The 26,781-nt window shown below is 40.8% G+C and overlaps 1 protein-coding gene across 10 annotated transcripts in view; it reads right to left on the bottom strand.

Moving 5' to 3' along the window:
• Positions 1-26,781, bottom strand: part of TNFRSF19 (TNF receptor superfamily member 19) — a 157,795-nt gene that overhangs the window by 105,685 nt on the left and 25,329 nt on the right. For 9 of the 10 annotated variants that reach the window (XM_008159477.3, XM_028136330.2, XM_054719746.1 and 6 more), the window contains exons 2-4: positions 21,369-21,471; positions 18,965-19,075; positions 7,559-7,737 (exon numbers count right to left, since the gene is read on the bottom strand). In XM_008159477.3, the coding sequence (XP_008157699.2) occupies positions 7,559-7,737; positions 18,965-19,075; positions 21,369-21,437 (359 nt within the window). In that variant the 5' untranslated portion in view covers positions 21,438-21,471. Of the gene's footprint in view, positions 1-7,558; positions 7,738-18,964; positions 19,076-21,368; positions 21,472-26,781 lie in introns of those variants that run through there. The other variant, XM_028136332.2, reaches the window with a different exon arrangement.

Genomic DNA, 26,781 nt, shown 5'->3' with positions numbered 1-26,781 from the left:
ACGTATCATTAAGTGAAAAAAGAAGTGTGAATATTATAATTCCATTTTATACAAACACACTTTGGTATAGATTCTTTCAGACTATTTACCAATGCAGCTAACAACATTTATATGTATATATTAGCAGTGAAAAAAAATTATATATTGAATATTAACAGTGATTATTTCTTGATGGTGAGAATTCAAGCAATTTTCTTTTCTATAGAAAACTTTCAACTTTTCTATGACAAAAACAGAGGTTTGGAGAATAAATTTACAGATCAAGTATATAGAGGACAGGTAGATGCAATTATTTTGTAAAATTGGATAATGTAGTAACAAACCTGTATAATTTATGATTGAAATGAAATTTACATTTTAAAACTAAGTAAATTATCTCAAATGCCCAATAACTTCCTTATTTGCTCATCATTGCGTTTTCAGTTGACTATGAACATCTGTCCAAATGATTGTAATATAATGAATTCTCACCAAATTTTAATTAAAGATATTTATTTTGGAATTTATAAAGTCAAAATCAAAGAACAAAGTTGGAAGATTCACACTTCCTTATATAAAAATATTACAAAGTATATTAATCAAAGCAGTGTGGTACTGGCATAAAGAGAGACATGTAGACCAATGAACAGAAAAGAGAGCCTAAAAATAACCCCCCATGTATATGGTCAAATGATCTTTGACCAGGGAACAAAGACCACTTAATGGGGATAGGACAGTCCCTTCAACAAATAGTGCTGGGAAAACTGGATCTCCACATGCAAAATAATAAAGCTGGCTCCTTATCTTAGCTGATATACAAAAATTAATTCAAAATAAATTAAATAAAAGACCCCAAAGTATAAAACTCGTGGAAGAAAACAGGAGAAAAGCTTAATGACATCGAATTTGGCAATAATTTCTTAGATATGACACCCAAGGTCAATCAAAAGGCACATATGAAACAGGCAGCAAAAATAAAAATGCAAGGGGACTATATCAAACTTAAAACTTGTGCATAAAATGATACAATCAATGTATACTTACACCCAAACTCATTGAGTTGTATACTAACACACTAAATACCTTAATAAAATGGTTAAAAAGTAAGTCACACTAAAATTAGTTTTAAATTATAATAAAATAATGATTCCTTCTAAGATTAAAATATACGATCAACAGTAAAGGGCAATCTACAATATGGGAGAAAATATTTGCAAATCATATTCTAAGCTAGATGAGCACTCTTATTTTTTTAAATATATTATTATTGATTTCAGAGAGGAAGAGAGAGGGAGAGAGAAATAGAAACATCAATGATGAGAGAGAATCATTGATAGGCTGCCTCCTGCACACCCCACACTTGGGATTGAGCTCACAAACCGGGCATGTGCCCTGACTGGGAATTGAACCGTGACCTCTTGGTTCATAGGTCAACACGCAACCACTGAGCATGCCAGCCGGACGAGATGAGCACTTTTAAAACACTTGGGAAACTTGAGTAAAAGTCACTATGTGATTATTACCTGCCTCATACATTCATGCTCACTTAGAAAAAGATGTAATTTTGAACTAATCATATAAGTAAACTGTGAAAAATCATTCAAATATCTACTCATTTCTGACTTTCCTGCATCTACTAGTAAGCACTTAAAGAATGAGCAAACACTGTAGAAACTAAAAACCATGGGTTCAGATGACAACAGAGGTTAAGCATGGGAAGCACATTGGATGGGAGCTCCTGGGGAGACCATACCCTCTCCCACACTGCAGCAGCATACTTCCTTCTTTATGAAAACCTAGTCCTTGAACCCTGTGCTTTCCCCAGCTCTCTCTGGGCACTGCCTACCTCAGCCCTCAGCCCTCAAGTCAGGCATATGGTGGGCATTCTCTCCTGTGGACCTTTTCTTCTGCCTGCCCTCCAGAAGAAGACAGCAGACATACACAGACATGTTTTTATCAAAATTGTAGAAAGGAATAATAAAGATGTGTCAGATATTCAGTGTGTGCTCCTCAAATAGATTTGCACAAGGTCAAAATTCTGGGTAATGATATTAATAGGTATCAATGTGTCTGAGATTTTAGACCATTACTTTTTTATTAAATAACAGATTTATTGAAATATTTTACAAACCATAGAATCCATCGAGTTAAAACACATAATTAAATGGTCTTAATATATTCATGGATTTGTGTAACCGTCAGGTACAATCCATTTTAAAACATTTTCATCGTGCCAAAAAAAACCTCCGTACCCCACCCCCATTTTCCTGACACCCCACCACCACCACCACCACAACCACACCACCAACCCTAGACAACTACTAGCGTATTTTCTGTCTTTATAAATTTGCCTGTTCTGGATATTTCATGCAATGGGATCATACAATAGGTGGTCTTTCGTAAGTGGCTTCTTTCATTTAACATTGCTTTCTAGGTTCATCCATTTTGTGGCATGTATCAATAATTCATTCCTTTTTATTGCTGAGTAAAATTCAAATGTTTGAATACACTCCATTTTGCTTATCCATTCATCAGTTGAGGGACATTTGGGTTGTTTCCACTTTTGACTATTATGCATAATGCTGCTATGAACATTTGTGTGCGTGTTTTTTCATGGATGTATTTTCAATTATCTTGGTTACATATCTAAGAGCAGAATTGCTGGGTCACATGGTAATTATGTTTAACTTGTTGAGGAACTGCCACACTTTTGCAAAGTGGCTGCACCATTTTACATTCCCTTCAACAGTGTATGAAGGTTCCAATTTTTCTGTTTCCTCACCAACACTTGTTATAGTCTGTATTTTTGGTAATAGCCATCCTAGTGGGTGTGAAGTATGCAGTTTTAATTTGAATGTCCCTGATTGCTAATAATGTTGAGCATTTTTTCATGTGTTTATTGACCATTTGCATATCTTCTTTTGAGAAAAGTGTAACCAAATCCTTTGCCCATATTTTAATTTGCTTATTTGCATTTTTATTATTGAGTTGTAAGAGTTCTTTATATATTCTAGATAAGAAAGTCCCTTATTACATACATAATTTACAAATAGTTTCTCTAATTCTGTGGGTTGTCTTTTTATTTTCTTGACAGTATCTATTGAAGCACAAAAAAATTTAAATTTAATTAAGTTCAATATAGCTATTTTTTTATTTGGTTGCTTATGCTTTTGGTGTTAGACCACTACTTTTTACAACAGTTTCGGTGTGAGTCATTGCATAAGGCCATGCTTGAGCCACAGGCTATTTCCTGCTTCTGCCTTTCAGGTCCAGAACATTTTTTCCTCCTCTGGCTTCAACAAGGGCCCCAGAGCTATCACCATGCCATTTGATCAAAACCATCCCAATTTTGTGGGTATGTTCTGGCCAAGTCCAGCGAAAGTCCTTCCTCTGCAGTGAGTTAGAGCATGGCTTGTTGCAGTAGATTCCTGGATGTGGCTCCAAGCTCCACTACATACTGGCTAAGTGATATTGCCTGAAGAAACTTCAGCCTTGATAAGGCTCACTTTCTTCATGTTTAAGACACTGTGAACATTATAGTACATCACTCATGTACTTAACCAAGTGGCTGGCACATCTATAATAATAAAAGCATAATATGCTAATTAGACTGGACAGCCGAACGACCTTCCAGATGTCCTTCCGGACAAAGCCGGGGCTGCGAGGGCTGAGCAAGCCACCATGGCTACGAGGGCCAAGCCCCTTGCACGAATTTCGTGCATCGGGCCTCTAGTTACAAATAATTAATGTTTGCTTCTCCTGTAATGCTGCTGTTGCTGATTGTTTTATCTCTGCAACAAAGCCTGTTTTCCACAGCTCCAGGAATTCTGGGTTCCATCTTTGGTTGGTAACAAGGCTGCACTCTACTCCCATCAAAGTATTCTGATATTATGCTTTGTCTCTTCCTTTTTACTTGGTGGGTAATGCCTATCATTCCTTCACAGATCATCACCCATGCCTCCCTAAGTCCCACTCTTCATACGGAGTTTATCCCCCAACTGCCTATTTTATCTGGCACAGCTACCCAATGCTTACCCAGAAACACTTAAAACTTAAAATGCCTCCTCCTGGGCTTTGCCTCTCCACCTGGCCCAGGTCTAGTTCTCCTTTCCTTCCATGACCTGGGTTCATTTTCAACATTTAAGGTTTTCACTATTCATATGTGTCCGCTCCCTTCCACCCTCTCTTTTTCTACTCAACTTTCTTCCTCCTGAAGATACCCTGGTCTCTTTGCAGCTTCTTAAAAATACCAGTTTCATGTCCACCTTGGGGGCGTGTCTCTAGCGGTTCCCTGTATCTACAGTGCTCTTCCCCACATATCTGCTCTGCTAATTGCTTCAAGTCTTTGCTCAGATCTCCCCTTTTCAGTAATGCCTACTACTGCAACTTATCTATCCATTCCATGAGGTATACCTAATCCCCCTTAGCTGCTCTAGGTTTTTTTTTTCCCCCCACAGAAATCATCATCTTCTGTCTTTCTGCATAATTTACTTCTTTAATATTTACTGCTTAGATATTTTAAAAAACCTTATCAGGACATAATTAGCTAGTTTATTAATATTAATATTAATATTAATAATAGGAAGAGAGCAAAGGGGAGCCCAGACATTATAAGCATGGTCATCTAGGCATCTTCATCAGGAACCTACAGCTTCACACTCCCCAGGGAACTACCGGTGGAAGGGATGAACAAAGAGGGGGGTAGAGTGAAGGGGCGGGGGGAGTACTTGCCTGTCAGTCTAACCTGGAGAAGAGTCAATTGACTAGTGGGGTGGACCCCAAAGCAAGCCCATGAGATTTGGGGAATACATAATCCCCAGAGCTCCCTCTCTCTTGTTCTCCTTTGCTCTTGGCTCTCTAGCTCCGTGGCCCATGCTCAGTAGTGTGCTTTCCTGTTCTCTCTCAGAGCCATGTGACCTTAAGCAGCCACATGGCCCATGGCCATGCAGAACCCATACACAATGGACTGCAGCTGGGAACACAGGCTAAGCTAGCCCGATGCTGAACTGGACTGGACTTTAATATAAAACAGAAATTCTGGGCAGTGGCCTTAATTCTGGCCCTGCTGAATACAAAATTGGACTTCTTACATGGTGAGAGGTACAGAGATGGGACCTTGGATGGGAACCCCCTTAATTTCACATCATCAGCAAAGCTTTACGCAAAACCCCATCCTCCTGTGGGGGCCTCAAAAAATTCTTTTCCCTGAGGCACCCCAAGAATGCCACTTCCACTGATAACAGCTTTATTTAAAGCAATGTCTCATGGCTGCTAGACAAATACAGTCAAACCTTGGTTCTCAAACGTCTCCCACCTGGAACAGTTTGGTTCTCAACTAAGCTGTTCACAGAAAAAATGTCTCGATTGTAGATCAAAACTTCCATTTTGGACTTGAAAACACTTTCATGCTGATACCTCAGAATGACAAAAAGCATCTCTCCGGTAACAAACAAAGGAGAGAATGCTTTAGTTGCTGACAATTTTAAAACTTAAAGAGGCCATCAAGAGTGCTAATGTTGCCCTAGCTGGTTTGGCTTGGTGGATAGTGTCGGCCTGTGGACTGTAGGGTCCCAGGTTCAATTCCAGTCAAGGGCACATGCTCGGGTTGCGGGCTCGATCCCCAGTGGGGGGAGTGCAAGAGGCAGCCCATGAATGATTCTCTCTCATCATGGATGTTTCTCTCTCTCTCTCTCTCTCCCTTCCTCCCTGAAACCAATAAAAGAAATACATTTTTTTTAAAAAAAGAGTGCTAATGTGGCTAAGGGTGTGACAGTGCTCACAAAACAGCAATCACAGGCAATTGAATAGGTAGAAAAACTGCTGTTGATTGGATAAAGGAAGAGTGGTGAGCCAGTGATAGAATTTCGGAGGCAGTGATAGATTAAAAATTCCTAGTTGGGGGTGGGGGGAAGGTGGTTTGAGAAATTTAAGTATTTATTTACAAATTAAACAGCACATTAGACATGTACTGTATATACTAGTATAAAGGTTAAAACAGAAAATCATTTGGGGGTCTGGAATAGATTAATTCAATTTACATTATTTCTAATGGGAAAGAACAAGTTGGTTTTCGAACAAATTGCTTCTCTAACAGCCTTCCAGAAGGAATTAAGTTGGAGAAACCAAGTTCCACTGTATCCATTGAAATGAGTGCATGGTCATGTTTTGCATTTCTTGGATCCCCAATGAGGATGAACATATGTGTTTCCTCTTTTGTGAATTGCCTGTTCATTCTTTGGTACATTTGTTCATGTTTTCTTTATTATTGATACTAGGGGCCCAGTGCATGAATTCGTGCACCTTGAAAGGAACAGTGGGCTGTGAGGCTGCAGTGGGCACAGGGGCGAGTCTCGGCCCATCCTCCACACCGCTGCTTGGCCTCTCCTGCCACGGCCCCCAATACCCTGTCTGCTGGCAGCCCTGCTCCCACCGATGCTGCTCCCACGTGCTGACAGCCCCGCTCGCACCTGCTGATGGTGTGGAGCTATTGGGGCCAGCGCCAGCAGCGGCTGCAAATGGCGGTTGCTGCCCCAATCACCCCTCAGGAGCAGGGGAAGGTGGAGAAGCCCCCAGGGGCGATTGGGGCTGGCAGCTGCCCCTCGCACCCACTGAAGGTGCCAAGTGATTGGGACCGGCGCCGAGCGCCGGCAGCGGGTGTGAAAGGCGGCTCCGGGGCTGGCAGCAGGTGCAAGCGCCGGGCGGGACCATGGCACGCGGGAGCAAAGAATTTTCAGTAACCACCAGAGGCTCACCCTGATGACAGTGACCTGGAGCCCTGCGATGGTCTGGCGCTCACCTGCTCCACCATCCCGCCTCAGCCGACGCCCACCATGTTCCATGCTCTGCGCCTGCTGCCGACGCCCGCCATGTTCCACGTGCACCCCCTGGTGGTCAGCGCACGTCATAGCGACTGGTTGTTCAGTTGTTCCACTGTTCAGTCTATTTTCATATTAGCCTTTTATTATATAGGATACTAGAGGCCCGGTGCATGGATTCGTACACCGGTGGGGTACCTTGGCCTGGCCTGTGGGGATTGGGCTGAAACTGGCTCTCTGACATCCCCTGAGGGGTTCCCAGATTGTGAGAGGACGCAGGCCAGGCCGAGGGACCCCACCAGTGCACAATCGGAGCCATGGAGGGGCTGTAGGAGGGCTCCAGGGCATGTCTGGCCCCTCTCGCCCAGTCCTGATCAGCCGGACCCCAGCAACCAGCTAACCTACTGGTTGGAGCGTCTGCCCTCTGGTGGTCAGTGCACATCATAGTGTCATAGTGACTGGTCGAACAGTCGAATGGTCAGACACTTAGCATATTAGGCTTTTATTATAGGAACTTTTTAGAATTCTGTGACATTATTCCTTTCTTAGTATATTTACTCATTTTATTTATAACAAGCACCTGTCACAGTCCATGGCACCGGCACCAAGAATCTAGTGGTGACTGTTGAGATGCAAACTCATGAACACCCAACAAATGTGTTCAGGTTAATATCAGTGTGCATTCACACTTGGAAAAGGAAACGAAAAATGCCTATTTAAGAACAATAGAATAATTACAAGGGGAAAGAAATCATCCAACCTACCCCGGCAAGCAGTCCCCGCAGACAGCATCACTGGTGACAGAACAGTTTGCCTTCTGGAAGCGGTTCACCACCGCACAGTCCAGGCATGGCTTGCATTTCTGAAAGCCCCAGTCCTCCTTGAACCTGTGCAGCCGGCAAGTCACACACTGAGCATCCTCCCCGTAGCCAAAGCCACATTCCTGTGGGGATTAACAGGCAATAGAAAGCTATTCAAACACTGCAAGCATGAAAAAGGAAAGAGGCTGGGATGAAAGGAAGACCTGTTCTAGTGATTACTGAGTGCCAGCCCTCCTAGAGACAAAGGCAGCTCTCTAAGCAAGTTCAAATGTGTCTCCCACGGCTAATCATCTCTCTTACTATGAGAGGTATACTTAGTCATCCACTTTACTCAAGAAGCCACAATCATTTGAATAATAATGGTTCTCCAGGACCCCCACTGCTGCATTATTGCAGGTTATGGCAGAATTATGGCACTTATCCCTTTTCTAATTAAGCCAGTCTGGTGAATGTTCAGAGACTAAAGCCAGGGAAATATTCAGATTAAAGTCAGTGAATATTCAGTATTCACTTATCAAGGCAGAAAACAAGTACTTTGATATCAACAATGGTATTTTAGAAAATGAGAATAACCCATAATATGAAATTTCATACGTTTACAAGCCTAAAAGTCTATCCAGTGGAGAGCACCCTAAAATGTTCAGCAGCTTAACATTGTCTGATAGTAGGAAGATTCTTACATATTTCTCTAAAAAACATACATTCTTGTTTGGATAAACCTGTGTGGTGTTAAAGCTCTTAAGTGTCTCTGGACTTGGATGTCAGAACACAGTCCTCTTTTCCAAGAATGGGCAAAACAAATGGCTCTTTGACCTACATTATGATCCTTTCCACATGTTTGGGAACTACTAGTAAACAAATTACAGCAGATCACCTAATGTAATTATAATGCAACCATAAAAAGAATGAGGCAGATGTGTGTTTGTGATTGTTCAAAAAATAAATTAGCATACAGAATTAGAAGTATGATCCCATTTCTTGAGTACTAACATTTGAGTACTAACATTTATTGGGTGCTTATTCTATGCCAAGCACTTTATACATATTTTCTCATTAATTCACACTCCTTTCCCAATGAGATAAGCACTATCATTATCCCATTTCATGGATATAATTATGGAGCTTCCCAGAAGGTCTGCACCTTAACCAAGGTGACATAGCTAATGTTAGAACCAGGATTTGCATCTACACAGTTTAATTCCAGAGTCAGACTTCATAACACTAGGGTCGGCCAGCTACTTTCTCTGACATATACATAGGAAGATGTCTGAAAGATTACATACCAAATGTTAACACTGGTTATCTATACTTTATGATGGTTGCTATAGATGGTTGCTCATTTAAAAAAAAAAAAAAGTCAGCAGCCTGAGAACTACAAGAAGAACGTGTATGCAAGAGCATGCTAATCAAATCCACACACAAGACTGTATGCACAGAGGGAGTAAGGGCTCAGACAAAATCCCTCAGGCTCAGCCTCCTCAGATGTAAATACAGATGCCAGAATGCAAATCCTAACTAGCTCAAATTCTCATTTTTAATAGCATTTACATATTTTAATTCCTTCATCCATATTTATATACATAGTTATCTAGGCAATATTTACTAGCCAAAAATTAAATCAAAACCAACACAAAGGACAGTATAACCTGTAGTCTAAAGAATATTAGTAATAACATTCCAATCTAGACTTTTTTTTTTTTACTAATGAACTCATTTACATTTTGGAGGAGTGACACTTTCTTTCCTTTTGTTTATTCTGCCTGTCTTTCAAATGTATAACTTGAACATGCAAAACAAAGATGGGGTGATAAAAAAAAAGCAAAAGGCTAACCACCTTCTTAATTCTGAGTGCTCTAGCTACACAATTGTTCTAAACCAAAGCACAGACAGGAGGAGGAAAAAACCCAACCACTTGATTTGAAGAACTAATTCACAAATTAGAATTTCTTTAAAACCATTAACAGGAATTAGAGGAATTGAGTTACTATTCTCAATTTTTATAATTCTGTAATAATTTAGGTATTTTTTGCAAAAAGCATCCATTACTCTAGCAATAAAAAAATAAAGATATATAAAGAAATTCACAAAGATTTTCTTGGGTCATGTACTAGGTCTTTGTGGAGAGACCAACACTTTTTTTTTTTTTTTTTTGGTGCTCTGTCCCTGGGCAGTGTGGGCCTGCCTGGAGAGAGAAGTGTGTGCCGAGAACTCAGCTGTTGAGAAAGCTCAGCTAATCCAAAGGCTTTCTTAAGCATAGAAGGGAGGCTCCACCCCATCTCCCAGGATCAAGGCAAGCACGTAAGCCCTGGTCAGCCCCTGGACGGTGCGGACCTCCCCATTCACAGGCTCAGCATCTCCACAAAGACAATTTTTCAAGATCATGATTTGATCCAGGCAGCTTGGACGGTAAGGTTCTCATATACAAGTTAAAACACAACAAAGATGGGGAAAAGGGAGAGTAAAAGGGAAAACAAAGGGAGAGAAAGGAGAAAGAGACAGAAGAGGTATATTAACTGGGAGTAAAGTTTGACATTTTTTTTTTCAAGCCAGGTTGGTAGAGGAGGGAAAGTGTGTATTTTCCTACATTGAAGCTAAAGTCACAGGAGATTAAATGCCAACTCTGCCACTTGTCGGCTAAGTTATTTTGGAAACTCTCTGATCCTCAGAGACATGGAGATAATAACACCTGCCCTACAAAGTTGTTTTGAGGAATAAGCAGTAAAACCTATTAAGCCTCTAAACTGTAAATGAAGCACAGAGTGGGCATTCGTCAAATACATGATACCTATGGCAACTTTCCTGGTTAACATATAATCACTGGGAACAGGGAATCTTCAGACCCCAATTTTTTCAAGGTTACTTAAAACATTGCTTTCCATTTAAAACATTTTTACTAAATCAAAATTTCTCTAAAATGAATTGCAATTGCCTGCCTTTTAAAAAAGGGTAATCTATATATATAAAAGCTTAAGCGACCATTATGACTTGTCAACTGAACAACCGGTCGCTCTTACACGCACTAACCACCAGGGGGAAGATGCTCAACGCAGGAGCTGCCCCCTTGGTGGTCAGTGTGCTCTCACAGCCAACCTCCCACAGTCTCTCCCCCCCCCTGCCCCCTGCCAGCTGGCCCCAATTGCCCCAATCGCCCCAATCGCCGGCCAGGCTGAGGAACCCCACCCGTGCATGAATTTGTGCACCGGGCTTCTAGTTAAAATATAATTTAACTTTATCTGATTGAGCCAACTGCTGCAATGTGCTATAATACAAAAAACTAGGGACCTCTGTGTGTATGTGAGCAGTTCTGCTGTTTTCACACCCCTGGCAGGAAGTCAACTATCGTTTCCTGTTCTTGCTGAGTGTCATTGTCTCCAAGGATTCACTTCCTCTCTCCAGTCCTAAGAAACTAGATTAAATGATCCAAATAGAAATGAACTTGAACAAATATAAATGGGTGTTTTGGCTTCTCATCTCTTTTGAAAAGGATCAGAGACTTCATGCTTATTTTTTGAATCCTGACTGTATCCTAGAGTTTACATTGTACACAAGAACTATCTTAACCAATGCATTTTTACCATAGATCACTCTGTGTTATTTACATGTCATCATATTTTGTAGAATGAGGATGTCATGAAAAAATTAGGGGTCTATTCTACACTGGCCCAAAATCATGTACAGAAAAAAATGCTCCCCATCATCATAGTTTGCCTTCATTATCTGGGTATTAACTTACTATTTCTGCTTAGAGTTTATGTTTTGGTGACAATAATAATAATCTTTATGGTTAGGTGAGGGGTTGAATAAGGCTTTGTATCAATTACTACCACAAATAATCCCACAATGTACTGAGCATGTACTATAAATCATATAGTCTCCTGGGAACTTCATAGAGATTATTTGGGGAAATATTATTTAAATATGTTTTCTCTAAATTATTTGCCAATTTAAAAAAGATAATATTAGAAAACCAGCCTATACTTTTAAAACTTTTAAAAATTAAATAGCTTGCAGTTATGAAGTGACAAGCTACATGTTAAATTAACCACAAACATTAAATTAATTGAAAATTTAGAGAAGTTATTTCCAAGAAATTAAATTACAGTATAGTGTACAGGACAGTAATTACTTTTAGAATGAACTGTGCTAGCCGAAACCGGTTTGGCTCAGTGGATAGAGCGTCGGCCCGCGGACTGAAGCGTCCCAGGTTCGATTCCGGTCAAGGGCATGTACCTTGGTTGTGGGCACATCCCCAGTAGGGGATGTGCAGGAGGCAGCTGATCGATGTTTCTCTCTCATCGATGTTTCTAGCTATCTATCCCTCTTCCTTCCTCTCTGTAAAAAATCAATAAAAATATATTTTTTAAAAAAAGAGGAAAAAAAAAAAGAATGAACTGTGCTGTTTATAGAGCACTAGGAACACAGAGATGCTATAATTATTTGAAACCCAGGCTTTACATTATACAGCATAATATGTATTTTCTACCTGAGATTAGGAATCTGTGAATTTGGAGGTCTGCTCAGGGGGATCAGTGCCCCTAATCCCTATGTTGTTCAAGGGTCAACTGTAAATTTTAAATTACCCCTAATATAAATGTCTACTTTGATGTTTTTATTTCATTCAGTAAAACTAGGTGATTAAAATACCTTGAAATCTTCCCCATTAAGTTCAATAAATAATTATAAAGAAGAAAAAGAAAGGAGGCTAGAGACCATTTCTTTTTCCTTCTCTTTTTATAACCTTTCATGTTGTAAAATTACTATAACATACAAGATCTTTCTCAAAATAAAATAAAAAATACACATTCCTTCCCATCTCTAGTCTCTTGAGTTCCTACTCCCTCCATACAGGCAAACACTGTTATCAGGTTTTGGGATAACCTGCCAGAAATATTCTCCATATGTACCACTGTTCTGCAACTAATTTTTTTATTGTTCCCACTCAAAGCATCTTGGAGAGTCCCTCAGACCAACATATGGAGATGTCCCCATCGAATGGCGTTAGCTTCCTCAACTCTGCAGATGTCCTTAGCTATCACTGTGTCTCAAGGGATGGGACATAGAGGGCAACATGTTTAGTGAATTTCACCAGTGCACATCACTGATCTAATTGTGCATTTAATAAAAACAGTATCAAATCTTTGGGGGTTTTTCTCTCATTACTTTTGAATAGAGAGGGACAATTTCCTTAGGCATATTATTTTCTGTGGCCAGCTATTATATTACACTTGGGAATAGAAGAAAAGGTATGAGTGAGTTTTTTGGTAAAATAAAACAGATTACTGAAAGAAGAGAGTAGGCTAGTCATGCTGTGTTCAGGCTTAGCCTTTTGACAAACTCTCTCCTTGACTAAACTCTACAAGCTGCTCTGAGCCATTTTCAACAAGGCCTTGTTCTTAGGCCTTGTCCTTAAGAGCCCAGTTGTCCAAAAATCCTGTCAAGTAAGTTTAGCTTCAATCTATACCACCACCCCACCCACCTCATACTGCTTATCCTGTGTCTGATCAAATTTCCTCAACCACCATCCCTCAGGTGATGTCTGATCACTCTGGCCTGCCTGAGTAACAATCCTGTTAAGTCTGTTTAGCCAGAATCCCCTGTACTCTGATGTTTCCTCTTAGTAATGTCCCATACTGACTCTGCTCCTTGGTTATAAATCCTCACTTGTCCATGTTGTATTTGGAATTGAGCCTAGTTCTATCTGAGGTCTCTTTTTCCCTATGGCAATAGTTCCTGAATAAAATTTGCTTTTATTGCTTTAACCTCTTTCTTCTCTTTGACACTTTCCCAGTTGCACTAGGGTTCTCCTCATTATTTCATGAGAAGGACTCTGTGGTGTGTGTGTGTGTGTGTGTGTGTGTGTGTGTGTGTGTGTGTTTGGTGAGGAAGGATAAGGAGGGTAGGGAAGAGTAAGTCAGTCATTGGCCTGGGCTTCAGAATAAGATACGTGTGTTTTATGTTTTATTTTTGGAACATGGTCTTCCATTAATATCAATTGTAGGTATGTACTTGGGCTTTAAAATAATCCTATAGTCTTTATTTCTGAATAAATAAAGACTATATTCAGGCACCTGGCATCTTAAAAACTTGAAGGAAATACCTTCCCTGAATCCCTGAGAAAATCTTTTTACTAATAAACTTTGAGGTGGGAAAATAGATATACAAATTTTTAAAAATACAATTAAAAAAACAACAACAACATTGCTGTAGGGTTCCTAGTTCTGAAAATCATGCAATAAGTTAACAATTCTTTGTACTTGACATCTCCCTTTACCACTCTTTCCCAAGAGCCTATCATAGCACCTGGTACTGACAAGGAGTCTTGGCTTGATCAAACTTTAGTAGGTTCCTGAAGCTTCTCCTAGGCCCATCTGTGCAAGCCCTTGCAAAATCCAGTTTTGGCAAGATTTTCACTAAGTCAATTTAACCAGGAGCCCCACCCTCAGTATCTGATAGAGTTCCTTATCCTCCACCATCCCCAAGGTGATGCCTGAACACCATGTCAGGTCGGCTTTAGCCAGAAACCCCCTTACTCCTGACCCTCACCCTGCTCCTTGGTTCTAATTCCCTCTTGCCCATGCTGTATTTGGAGTCAAGCCCAATCTCTCTCCCTGCTGTAAATCCCATTGCACTGTCCCTATATCTACTGCAAAGGTCCTGAATAAAGTCGACCTTACCATTTTTACCAATGAATTTTTTTTAATAATACACAATAGGCTGGTGAGTAATAAGTACTTGCTGAATAAACAAATCGATGGATTTTGTTTAAGGCAGTATTTCCTAAAGTTATTTTTATTTTATTCCAGGGAGCAAAACTGTGTAAAGTTTATGAAAATGTCTCCCACTTGGTAAGATCCTCCTGGTCTGGTGGAGTGGAGTTGGGGGTGGGGGCAAATAAGGGTGAGGGTCTGTCTAGGGTGGGGGTGGAGGTGTGAGCAGCCTTTTTTGGCGATGGTTCCAAGGCAAGAGAGGGCTGGATCCATCTGGGCTGCTTCCACCCAAGCTGGCGACAGGATAGCTCTGTCACTCTGCCCAATACTTGTAAGCCACATTTGGTGGCTTCACAGTAGCAAAATGACTCAAAGTAAACAGTCCTCAAATCCCCGTCTCCCTTTTCTCTCTGCAAAGCCAGCACTGAACAAAATCACAAGCGGATCCCACCTATTCCTACATCTCCGAGGAGCAGTTCCTCAGGCCACAGGATCCTCACAGACGATCAACTGTCCAGAAAACACATTCTGGGGCCTTGGGTCTAAAGCTCTATTTATTTGTACAGCCAATAAGCTATTAAATTTGGTTCTTTGAACTTTAAAAGTTCAAGTCTGCACAAAGAAGAAGTTACTTGTGGAGAAAATCTAGGGCATACAAATGGAAATGACAAATTAGATTTACATGGCTGGTGTTTAGAAATCAGCTTTTTAAATTTCCTTTCATAAAACAACACCAAAGACATACCCCCTGACAACTCTCAGTTTATGAAAATCTGTAGTTAAATTTTTATAAGGAAAATTACAAGCTAGAGCTTGTTAATATTTGCCAAACACCACAGGGCTCGATTAGGACAATTAAACATAAATAAAGTGAGCAACATAGCAATTAAATGGCAAAAATGAATCTTTTTTATGCTTGCAAATTGCATTGATTTTTTTGTGTGTGATTTTCTTCATATGGATGAAAATAGTTTTCCCAAAAGTAGATGTCTTTAAAAATATGAAGCCAGACATGCACCCATGTGGAGAGAAGTATGCTGCTGTTTACAAGAATTAATTTTCTCATATTAACTAAAGTCACCCCAATAATTGGTTAGAAAAGCTTACTTTGAAAATCATGCCAGAGACTTGAAGTCTGTTTCAAGTAGTTTATCCAAAAATGAGTTTCCTGATTTACTGCTGGGAGGCAATCATGTTAAAAGCACATTGTTGGCATAAATGCTCAGTAAAGAGGAGGGGCCGTGGCTGAGCAAATTTTAGAGTAAGAAGTAAAAATCTATGTAGTCACTCAGGAAAACAAAACTCATCCTCTCTCACATATACGAATGGTATTTATTCTCATGAGCCGAAAGGATGTCTGTGTAATACTCCTACCCATATTCACTACTCAAGACACCCAGCATGTACTTCTTATGGAGCAATGTAAACAACATTTTGTATTTTTTTGCCTCAGAAATTGGAAAAAGACACTATCAATTACCCTTCTCATAAACTTTCAAAAATTAAACCTTGTAGAGGAAGAAAGGACAACTAAATATGGCTCAATGGATAAAATCCTCAAAACAGACTCCAAATGGCTCAGAGATGGGTCACGGGTTTTCCCAGAGACATAAGAAAACTGCTTATTAAGCTGAATTACTAAAAAGAACCTAAATAAGAAGAAGTGATGCTTGGGCTTTGAGGGAGGGAACTGGAAACCAAAAGAGCTAATGGGATGAGACTGCTCAGGATGGCACAAGAGGGCACACAAAGGGTAGGCACCACCTGGTATGAGGAGCCACAGGGATGGCACCCACTTCGCAAGACCAAACAGGAGCTGCAGAGGAACAGAAACAGGTGGGTGCTTTGAAACCAGTGGCCAGGACGGAGGCTGACCAGGGAGCAACTCCAGCACCACACACGGGTGCGCAGCAGGCAAATGCGATTTGGAGAGCTATCTGTTTCCGAAGTGGGTCTTCAGCCAGAACATCTGGAGGACAGTTCACGATTCTAGAGCAGCACTGTCCAATACAACAGCCATGACCTCATGTGGCGAAACATAAATTTAATTAATTGAAATGAAATGAAATAAACAATCCAGTCCTTGGTGACACAGCCACATTTCAATATATCTTAAATAGGAAGTAGAATAATAATATGTATTATTATATTTAGCATTCTAGATAAAAAGCAATTCATTATTTATAAATGTAGTCATCTGACAATTAATAAAAAGTTGTCTTAATCAAAAGACTAAATTATCCCCTTGACTTTTTTTTGTATGTATTTTTTAATTGATTTCAGAGAGGAAGGGAGAGGGAGAGAATCATCAATGATGAGAGAGAATCATCAATCGGCTGCCTCCTGCACGCCCCCTACTGGGGATCGAGCCTGCAACCCAGGCATGTGCCCTTGACCGGAATTGAACTCAGGACCCTTCAGTCTGCAGGCGGATGCTCTATTCACTGAGCCAAATCAGCTAGGGCAGAAGATAGATTTTTTTAAATAAAAAATATTAGAGCTGATAATACCTTCAACCTCTGGTTTGAATCTCCAGAAATAATAGTGAGGTTATATCTCTGGATTCAAAGGATGAAGGTTAGGGAGCATTTCTTAGAAATCATTTACTCAACTAGGCATCTATAAAGTTTCATTTAGATTTTCACAGAGATTTGGGAAATGAAGAACTTTTGAGGGGTGGAAATATCATAGTCTATTTTCCTCCTGGGAACTATTGCATTTTTAACTACTTTGTTCACTGATCCTAGATATGCAGATCTTCTATAAAGAATATTTATATAACCAACAGAACAAAATCTATGTTTGAAAATGCATGTTACTAAAATCCACAGATTAAAATATATCAGCTGAGATGCTATAGTTAAGTAGATGTCACACAGAGTTTGAAGGTCAGCCTTTTTTTTTTTTTAAAAAAAATATATTTTTATTGATTTTATAGAGGAAGGGTCAGGGAGGGGGAGATAGAAACATCAATGACAAAAATCATTGATCAGCTGCCTCCTGCATGCCTCCTATTGGGGATCGGGCCTACAAACCTGGGCATGTGTCCTGACCGGTGACCAACTGGTTCATAGGTCAACACTCAACCATTGAGCCACACCGGCGGGGTGAAGTCAGCCAGTTTCAATCCAAAGGAAAAGCTCAGGATATGGAAAGCCACCACTTATTTAACACAACAACCAGAGAGAGGCCCTGCACCAGGAATTACTATGGAATGCATAAATCTTAGTGTCCTGCTGTTTGTAGATCATTGATCAAAAAATCTATGAATGACAACACTCAACTTTAAATAATGGCAGTCTGTAGGGGCAAATGACTTCTCTTTTAAAAGTAACTTTAAATAAAAATAAAAATTTTGTTCCTTTTCTAACAGGAAGACTTTGATGCTTTATTTAGAACAACAAAAAAATGATACATCAATTCTCCACAACTAGTAACATCTTCAAAAGGTCAGAAAATAAAGCAAATAGATATATATTTCTGAACCTGCTCTCAAAAAAGAAGAGCCCCAAGAATATCCATGACTTGGAAATATGCTAGCACACACACATAGTGTTTCTTAACAAATACTGGTTAAAATGAATATATTTTAAAATGACCCTGGGAGTAACATACACTCAACCTGGGGAGATTGATAATACTTGCATTGTCAAAGAAATGTTCAAAACCCTGGTTTGGAAAAGAACTGCTCTCTTGGAGCATCATTACTTAAGAGACCACTGAGCTCTACTTCTTGACTAGCAATGGTAACATTCATTTATTTTTCCGTAATTGCAATTTATTCATTTTTCTTGTTTTGTTTTGGTTTTAAATCTTTATTGTTGAAAGTATTACATATGCCCCCCTTCCCCTCCCCTCCAATGATCTCTTCTAGCCCACCCCTCATCCCAGGCTTTCACCACCCTATTGTCTGTGTCCAATAACTTGTATATATGCACACAAGTTCTTTGGTTGATCTCTTCCCACCCAGCCACCCCCACCTTTCCTCTCAGATTCTCAGAGGATAACATTCATTTTAAGAAAGAAAAGTCTCAGTATGTGAGCATTACCACTTTCTGTTATCAATGCTTTATTTTTTTAATATATTTTATTTATTTATTTTTTTTTTACACAGAGGAGGGAGAGGGATAGAGAGTTAGAAACATCAATGAGAGAGAAACATTGATCAGCTGCCTCCTGCACACCTCCTACTGGGGATGTGCCTGCAACCAAGGTACATGCCCTTGACCGGAATCGAACCTGGGACCCTTCAGTCCGCAGGCTAACACTCTATCTACTGAGCCAAACCAGTCAGGGCATCAATGCTTTATTTTTAAATCTTTAGTAGACTATCAATTCTTTTTAATTAATACAAAAAATCTTAATAATTCTAGTCTTTCCATAAAATACAATAAACACTAAGTTATATAAAACAATGACATTTATTGAATTCTGGTTATTAGGACCTGCTTCTTTTTTCTCAGTAAAACACACAGTCAAATGTATTGAAGAGGAAATTGTGTTCTATTTGGCTAAAGTGACACAATGAACCAAGAATTCTGCCATGGTGTCCACATCTTCACTAGTAATTAACTAAAAGAATTTAGCTAAAAATACTACATTTAAAGAACACAGATCTACAACTTTACCATGCATACCATACCTTAGACAGCTCCATGCCTGGTCCACACTGCTTGCAGAGAACACAATTTCCAAACCGATCCTTGAATTCTTGTTGTCTACAATCCCCTGTTTCACAAATCACTTTACATACCTGAAAAAAAAATGTTTCATAAAGCATTATATTAAAGTAAGTTAATTGCATTTTTTGCAAGGAAGACACAATATCATCAGTATAATTCCCATAATCACTGAATGTAAACATTAACTCAGAGTGAGGCCAATTTAATTTTCACTTTAGGGAAAAAAAACCTTTATGAATATATAAGTGGAACAAATAAATTAATATGTCTGATTCTTTTCTGTATTCTCTGAGTGAGGTTCCCTTTTTCTTGGAATCAACTGCTATCTTCCTCTGATACATTTCTGAGGACCCAAGGTAAAAAATGACTTAAAAGATGCTCTCTTTTTTAGGAGGATGTATATTAGTAAAAGAACAGTCATGCAGAGACCCAAGGTTCTTTGCAATCTCAAAGATTCTGATTTTCAAAACTATATTTTTGATTATCAAGAAATATAAGCATATTCAAGGATAATGAATTGAATAAATAAATAAATGAAATAAATTAGTATAGCTACAGGAATTATCCTTTACACATATTCTATTACCCTTTATCCTATTATCCTTTACACATATCTGCCACCCAGTTTTGATGTAGGAATTTCAACCTTTTCAGGTGAACTGCATTTATTTAGAGATTGTCTTTCAAAAACTTCTGACAATCTTGAGATCAGTAAAACTCTTGATGATGATGAAGATGACAATGGTAGCCAAACACTCTGAATGATTCAAATTAAAAGTACTATGTAAATATGAACTTATATGCTTACTAATTACCATTTAACCATTTAAATAGGACATAATGATATACTTTGGTTCACAGCATAAGACTTAAATAGAAAGACTATTTTGGCAAAAACGTAGGTTGTAAGTAATTTTCAAAATATAGCCTTGTTTCTTATTTTATCTAAAAACAGTATATTCACTTTATATACTATCATCCTACAAAATTGTGTTACTCTGCTTTCTTAACAGTATTTTGTAAAAAACTTGTCCAAAATAATAGAATTTCAGATTGGTGACAACATTCACTTCAACCTTTTATCGTTAGCAGAAATGCCCTCAATGACATTCCTGACTATAATTTTGTTTTCCAAAATGAAAGCTAAATACCTCTAGGAAGTACTGGGAGAACAGTGACTGCTGTTATGGATAAAGCCTACCACACACAGGTGCACACTGAATTGTTTTTGATGGCTATAATAATGAGCAATTATTCAGTACAAATGACCTCCACTTTGTAGCAGAAAAATCTGTAAGGATATCTGCAAGCCTCCTTATATAAAAGCAAAGACAGAACTCCCGAGCAGGCAGAAGGGAGAGTTCATGGTGGAATTTAGGCCTCTAACATGATTTGGGGCTAAATGTCTAATAATCTCTTTCTGCCTCTCTTAACTGTCCTTGACTACCAATCTTAGAGGAGTTTGGTTTTATTTGAGAGAGGTAAGAGATTCCCTCCCACTGCAAAGCAACTGCAATGATATGTGTCACTGCCTCAACTGGAAGAAAGGAAGCTTCCCTTACAGCTGCCTGAACTTCAGACTCTAATGGACCCCGTTTCCTCTTATTCTGCCTTCCAAGAAGACTGAGTACTGCCTTCAGTGTAAGTAATTCTTTTCAGAGTTGTAGATCATAATTATATCTTCAAACTAAATAAGTTTCAATTCTTTTGAACACCTTCATAGATCTTTTGTGTCAAGCTTTCAAACATGAAAATCCTCCATCTGTCCTTAATGCTTTTTGGAACCTAGGATATAAATAACTATAATAAAATAACAGAACTTTCAAAAATCAATTCTAAATACTTCACAAACTGTGTGAGTCATGGCTCTAAGTCAGACTCTATGGTCTTGTTAGGTGCTGTGGGAATGCCTGTAAACCCAAAGAAATAACTGTATGGGGCGGCAAGTAACAAAGAAAATATAATTTTGACAATTGTTACAAATGTCCAGACTCAGGAGCAATCTTTGATTTATTAATTAAATGTAACAATTATAAAATGCAATTTGAAAGTAAATTTTAAAATATGGAATCAGACATAGAAAATAGTTTTGGTACAACGTATATGAATTCTTCCACCACTCTCTTTTTTTATTTTTTATTATTATTATTTTTTTTAGAGAGAGAGAGGGAGAGGAAGGAAGAGAGAGAGCAAAACATCAATCAGCTCCTGCACGTGCCCCAATGAGAGATGGAACATGCAACGTAGGCATGTGCCTGACCTGGAATCAAACCAGCTACCTTTTGGTACATAGGACGACACTCAACCAACTTAGCCACACCAACCAGGGCTCACCACATTCTTATGAAAGTAGAGTTGACTTACCAAATAGGCTAGTAAAGCTACAATGGTGAAAACTGTTTTCTCTTGTTCTAGTAGCACTTTTAAAGCCATGGTTCTTATTAAATGTACTTATTGTTGAAGAGTTCTAAAAGATAAGAATATAACAGATAACATTCATAACAATTAGTGACTGTGCTCTATATTTACTGTATAATGTTTATGATTTGCTTATATATACTAGATAATAGTATTTATGTTCTAAAAAGGATCATCTTTAAAAAGGTACAACAGGCATATAATATGTAATATTTAAAAATGTAAGTTATTAGAGTTAACACTTTGCATACACACCATATGCAAAACTCCTACTGGTTTTGAATTCTCAGGCCTTTATTTTCTACCCAAGAATCCAGTGTCCAATCTACTTCACCCAATAGAGAATTACATTTAAACAGTGAGTATGTAAACCTTCCATTCCATGGATTCAATCAGCACCAACAGGATAATAATAGTGATTAAAAAAAAAAACAATTAACACCTGCTAAGCACTATGTGCCAAGTACTGTTTTCAGCATGTTAACTCATTTAATCTTTCAACTACTCTAGAAGATAGATACTATTGTTATATCCATTTTAAAGAGGGGAAACTGAGGCTCGGAGAGAGCTGAGTCACTTGCCCATGGTCACACTGCTAGTAAGAGGCAGAGCTGGATACAAACCCGGGTGGGTTGGCTTCAGTGTCCCTGTGTCACTACACCTTGCAAAACAATCTGTTTGGATCTTTGACCTTAACTCCACTAAGAAGCAGACACAGCTAGCGTTTGGCATTGTTTCCCAAGCCAGTTCAGTGCAAATTATATACCAGCAGAAAAACATATGCATTCATTTAAAAACACCTAAACTTAATTTACCAGTGATGAAATTGGAGGCACTAATCTAACATTTCAATAAAAGATAACCCAAGCCTCTTTATCTTCACCAGAAATGATCTAAAATGTAGAAACAAATGTAGATCCAGAGCATAGCATGGGAGTAGACTTTTTTAACATGAAAACTTATCTGGTGGCTCCATCTATCAGGTAGAGAAACAAGGGTTCAGTTTCCCTTTAGGGTTGAATCTTCGTAAAGTAACAGAGACCCTGGGCAAATAATTTGACTACTTCAAAAGAAACCATAGCAGAGAACCAGAACTGTGGGCCAAATAGCTCAAGAAAAACAATAACAAAACAAACAGTAACAAAGGAAGCAGAGTTGGGCAGGCTGATGTGTCAACTGCTGGCCACGCAGTGCACCTGGAGCGCACCTGAACACAGCCTGGACACACACAACCCAGATGGTCATTTCAGCTGCCTGAACAGATCCAATTATCAGGGCAATAAAAATATCATTTTTAAGTTTGTCAAATGAATGACTCATTTTTAGTGAACTCAAGCAGCTTTTATTGCTTTTCCAGCTTCTTGGCCATAGCCTTCCTTTCCCCCCTTGCATATCTCAAAATCATCCAGCAATTACCCAACCATGCAATTCGTTGCTTGTGTAGACACAGGATTGGGGTCAGAAGATAAAATCACATTCCATGAAAGGTATGCTGCAAGTTATCTTTCTCGACATGATCTCAAAATTTTTTTAATATGTTAATTTTTAAAAGTAAAAAACAAACATAAAAATTATATGGAATTAAACTAATATGGAAAAGAGGGTATATATATATATCAAAGCATTTACACAAAATATGAGGAAAAAAGAGACACAGTCATTGAATACCATAATTGAGCAACTAGTTTGGACAGAATACTCTCCTGGTATCCTGTACTAATGACTGAGGAAGGCAGATAACTATAGTAGCATATTCTTGTAAAGGCAATTGACAACAAGCTAGAAGCATGATTTTGACTTCATAAAATAGACCTATTTTATATTAAAAATATTATCAACTAGGGGTCTAGTGCACGAATTTGTGCACCTTGAAAGGAACTGTGGGCCGCGAGGCTGCTGTGGGCACAGGGGAGGGTCTCGGCCCATCCTCTGTGCCCCCACCTGCCCTTCCTGCCGCAGTCCCCGGTCCCCTATCTGCTGGCATCCCCGCTTCCTCTGCCACTCCCACAGGCTAATGGCGCCAGTGCCGCTTGCACCCGCTGATGGTGAGGAAAAATTGGGGCCAGAACCAGCAGCAGGTGTGAGTGGGGCCAGCGCCTTCAGGGGGTGTGAGTGGGGCCAGCGCCTTCAGGGGGTGTGAGTGGCAGCTGCTGTCCCGATCTCCCCACTGGAGCAGGGGGAGGTGGAGAAGCCCTCAGGGGTGATTGGGGCTGGCAGCCGCTGCTTGCACCTGCTGATGGCGCCAAGCGATCGGGACCGGCGCTGGGTGCTGGCAGCGGTGCGAACAGCAGCTCCAGTGTCAGCTGCAGGTGCTAGCGGGTCTGGCACCAGCAGCGGGTGTGAGTGGCAGCTCTGACAACGGCAGCGAGTGCAAGTGGGGCCATTGCCGGCAACAGGTGCGAGAGGCAGCTGCTGGCCCCAATCGCCCCTCAGGAGCAGGGGGAGGTAGAGAAGCCCTAAGGGGCGATTGGGGCCAGCAGCCACCGCTCACACCCACTGACAGCGCCGAGCAATCAGGACTGGCACCTGGCACCAGCAGCAGGTGCGAGTGGGGCCAGCACCTTCAGCGGGTGTGAGTGGCAGCTGCTGTCCTGATTGTGCCCCAGGAGCAGGGGGAGGTGGAGAAGCCCTCAGGGATGATTGGGGTTGGCAGCTGCTGCTTTCACCCACTGATGGCGCCGAGCAATCGGGACCAGTGCTGGGCGCTGGCAGCGAGTGCCAACAGCGGCTCCAGCACTGGCTGCAGGTGCGAGCAGGGCCGGTGCTGGCAGTGGGTGCTAGCGGTGGCTCCAGCGCCGGCAGCAGGTGTGAGAGGTGGCTGCTAGCCCCAATTGACCCTCAGGAGCAGGGGGAGGTGGAGAAGCCCTGAGGGGCGATCAGGGCTGGCAGCCGCTTCTCGCACCCGCTGACAGTGCCAAGTGATCAGGGCCAGCGCCGGGTGCCAGCAGCAGGTGCGAGTGCCAGGCAGGACCACGGCGCATGGAAGTAAAGAGGCTTGCCCCGATGATAGCAACTGGTGCCCGGCCTTGGTCTGACACCCCACTCACCTGCTCCACCATCCCACTGGGGCCTATGCCCACCATGTTCTGTGCTCTGCCACCTGCTGACAACACCCACCATGTTCTGTGCATAGCGACCAGTTGTTCGGTTGTTCCACAATTCAGTCTATTTGCATATTAGGGTTTTATATATATATAGACTAGAGGCCCAGTGCATGAAATTCGTGCACGGGGGGGTGTCCCTCAGCCCCGCCTGCACCCTCTTCAATCTGGGACCCCACAAGGGATGTCCGACTGCCCGTTTAGGCCCAATCCGAACGTCTGATTGACCGTTTAGGCTCGGTGGGATCGGGCCTAAATGGGCCGTAGGACATCCCTCTCACAATCCGGGACTGCTGGCTCCCAACTGCTCACCTGCCTGCCTTCCTGATTGCCCCTAACCGCTTCTGCCTGCCAGCCTGATCACCCCCTAACCACTCCTCTGCCAGCCTGATTGATGCCTAACTGCTCCTCTGCTGGCCCAATTGCCCCTAACTGCTCTCCCATGCAGGCCTGGTTGCCCCTAACTGTCCTCCCCTGCAAACCTAGTTGCCCCCAACTGCCCTCCCCTGCTGGCCCGGTCACCCCTAACTGCCCTCCCCTGCCAGCCTGGTCATCCCCAACTGCCCTCCCCTGCAGGCCTGGTCACCCCTAACTGCCCTCCCCTGCAGGCCTGGTCACCCCCAACTGCCCTCCCCTGTAGGCCTGGTCACCCCTAACTGCCCTCCCCTGCAGGCCTGGTCCCCCCCAACTGTCCTCCCCTGCAGGCCTGGTCACCCCCAACTGTCCTCCCCTGCAGGCCTGGTCACCCCCAACTGCCCTCCCCTGCAGGCCTGATTGCCGCCAACTACCCTCCCTTGCAGGCCTGGTCCCTCCCAACTGCCCTCTCCTGCTGACCTGATCGCCCACAACTGCCCTCCCGTGCTGGCCATCTTGTGGCGGCCATCTTGTGTCCACATGGGGGCAGCCATCTTTGATGACATGGGGATGGCCATCTTGTGTGTTGGAGCAACAGTCAATTTGCATATTACCTCTTTATTATATAGGATGGCTAGGTTTATATTGTGGCACTCTGGGTGAATTTTTCCCCTTTTTCCTACATTTCTTTATAGTGTAAATATTTCATTAATAATGAAGGAAAAGCTAAGTGACATGGTCCTCCTTGAAAAGTTTATAAAAGAGGTAACAAGACAAAAACCATATAAACACCACCAAAGAAAGAAGAAAATTAAATAAAGTACTATTATTTTTGCATCACAAAGAGATTTTTTTTTAGATTATAGGGTAGAAAAAATTAATGAAACTATACCTTATGTGCTGACTTCTATTGTTCTCCCAATACATGTGCTAAATTGAATAGTTAGAATGGAAAATATAAAAGTAGCATTGCCTTGTCTAAATTTCCTGTATAGGTAGATTTGTCTGCACACATTATATTCTAAACTCCTTAGTTCTGCCCCTATGCCTTTTATAATCTCACTGGATGGCCTGCCAGTCTCATCACTGGTGACTCCTTTCATTGCCCATCCAGCTCAACCCTACCACCATACTCATGCTTCTCCTGAATACCTGTAATCTTGCTCTGGTGAACAGGCCCTCCTCGATCTGGATAGCCTTTCTCTTACTGAATCTCTACCAGAACCAGCTCAACTGTTACCCTGCTGTCCATAACCAAGCTCAGAGAACAGAGTTGCTCCCTATGGCCCTATAGCCTTTCTACATTCACATACAGTATTTATCATGTTGCACAACAATTATGCTTATTTGTTTCTCAGTTTACTCACCAGATTATATGCTCTTTAAAATAGGGAATACACCTTATTACTCTTTGTATTCTCTGTGTCTAGCATATAAGTGCTAGACATAAAAGTGCTCAATGAACGTTTTGAGAATTAAGTGAATGAAGAAGCACAAAACAAGGTAGACTATATTGTGGAAAACAAGTGAGATTTGGTTGCATATAACAGACTTAATTCATCTGTGGTGAATAGAATAAACATTCTAATACCGTATTTCCCGGCGTATAAGACAACTGGGCATATAGAAGATTTTCCTGGGTTAAAAAGTCGTCTTATACACCTGAAAATATGGTATATACTTTTTAAATATAATCTGATTACATCTTCAAGGCATTAAATAATACAGTAATATATTTGTAAAAATCCAAATTCACTTCTAAAAATGCAAGATTTCTTACATTGGGGGCTGGAGACTGAAATGTGCCACTGAAATATGTCACTTCTCTTTTCTGTAACTTCCCTTTCATCCTGGGTTTTTATATCAAGAGGCTGGGACACTCTAAAGTCCTGGTTTACCCAACA

The sequence above is a fragment of the Eptesicus fuscus genome, chromosome 8, assembly GCF_027574615.1.
Source record: "Eptesicus fuscus isolate TK198812 chromosome 8, DD_ASM_mEF_20220401, whole genome shotgun sequence".
Taxonomy (NCBI): domain Eukaryota; kingdom Metazoa; phylum Chordata; class Mammalia; order Chiroptera; family Vespertilionidae; genus Eptesicus; species Eptesicus fuscus.
This window is presented reverse-complemented; position numbering and strand designations above follow the sequence as displayed.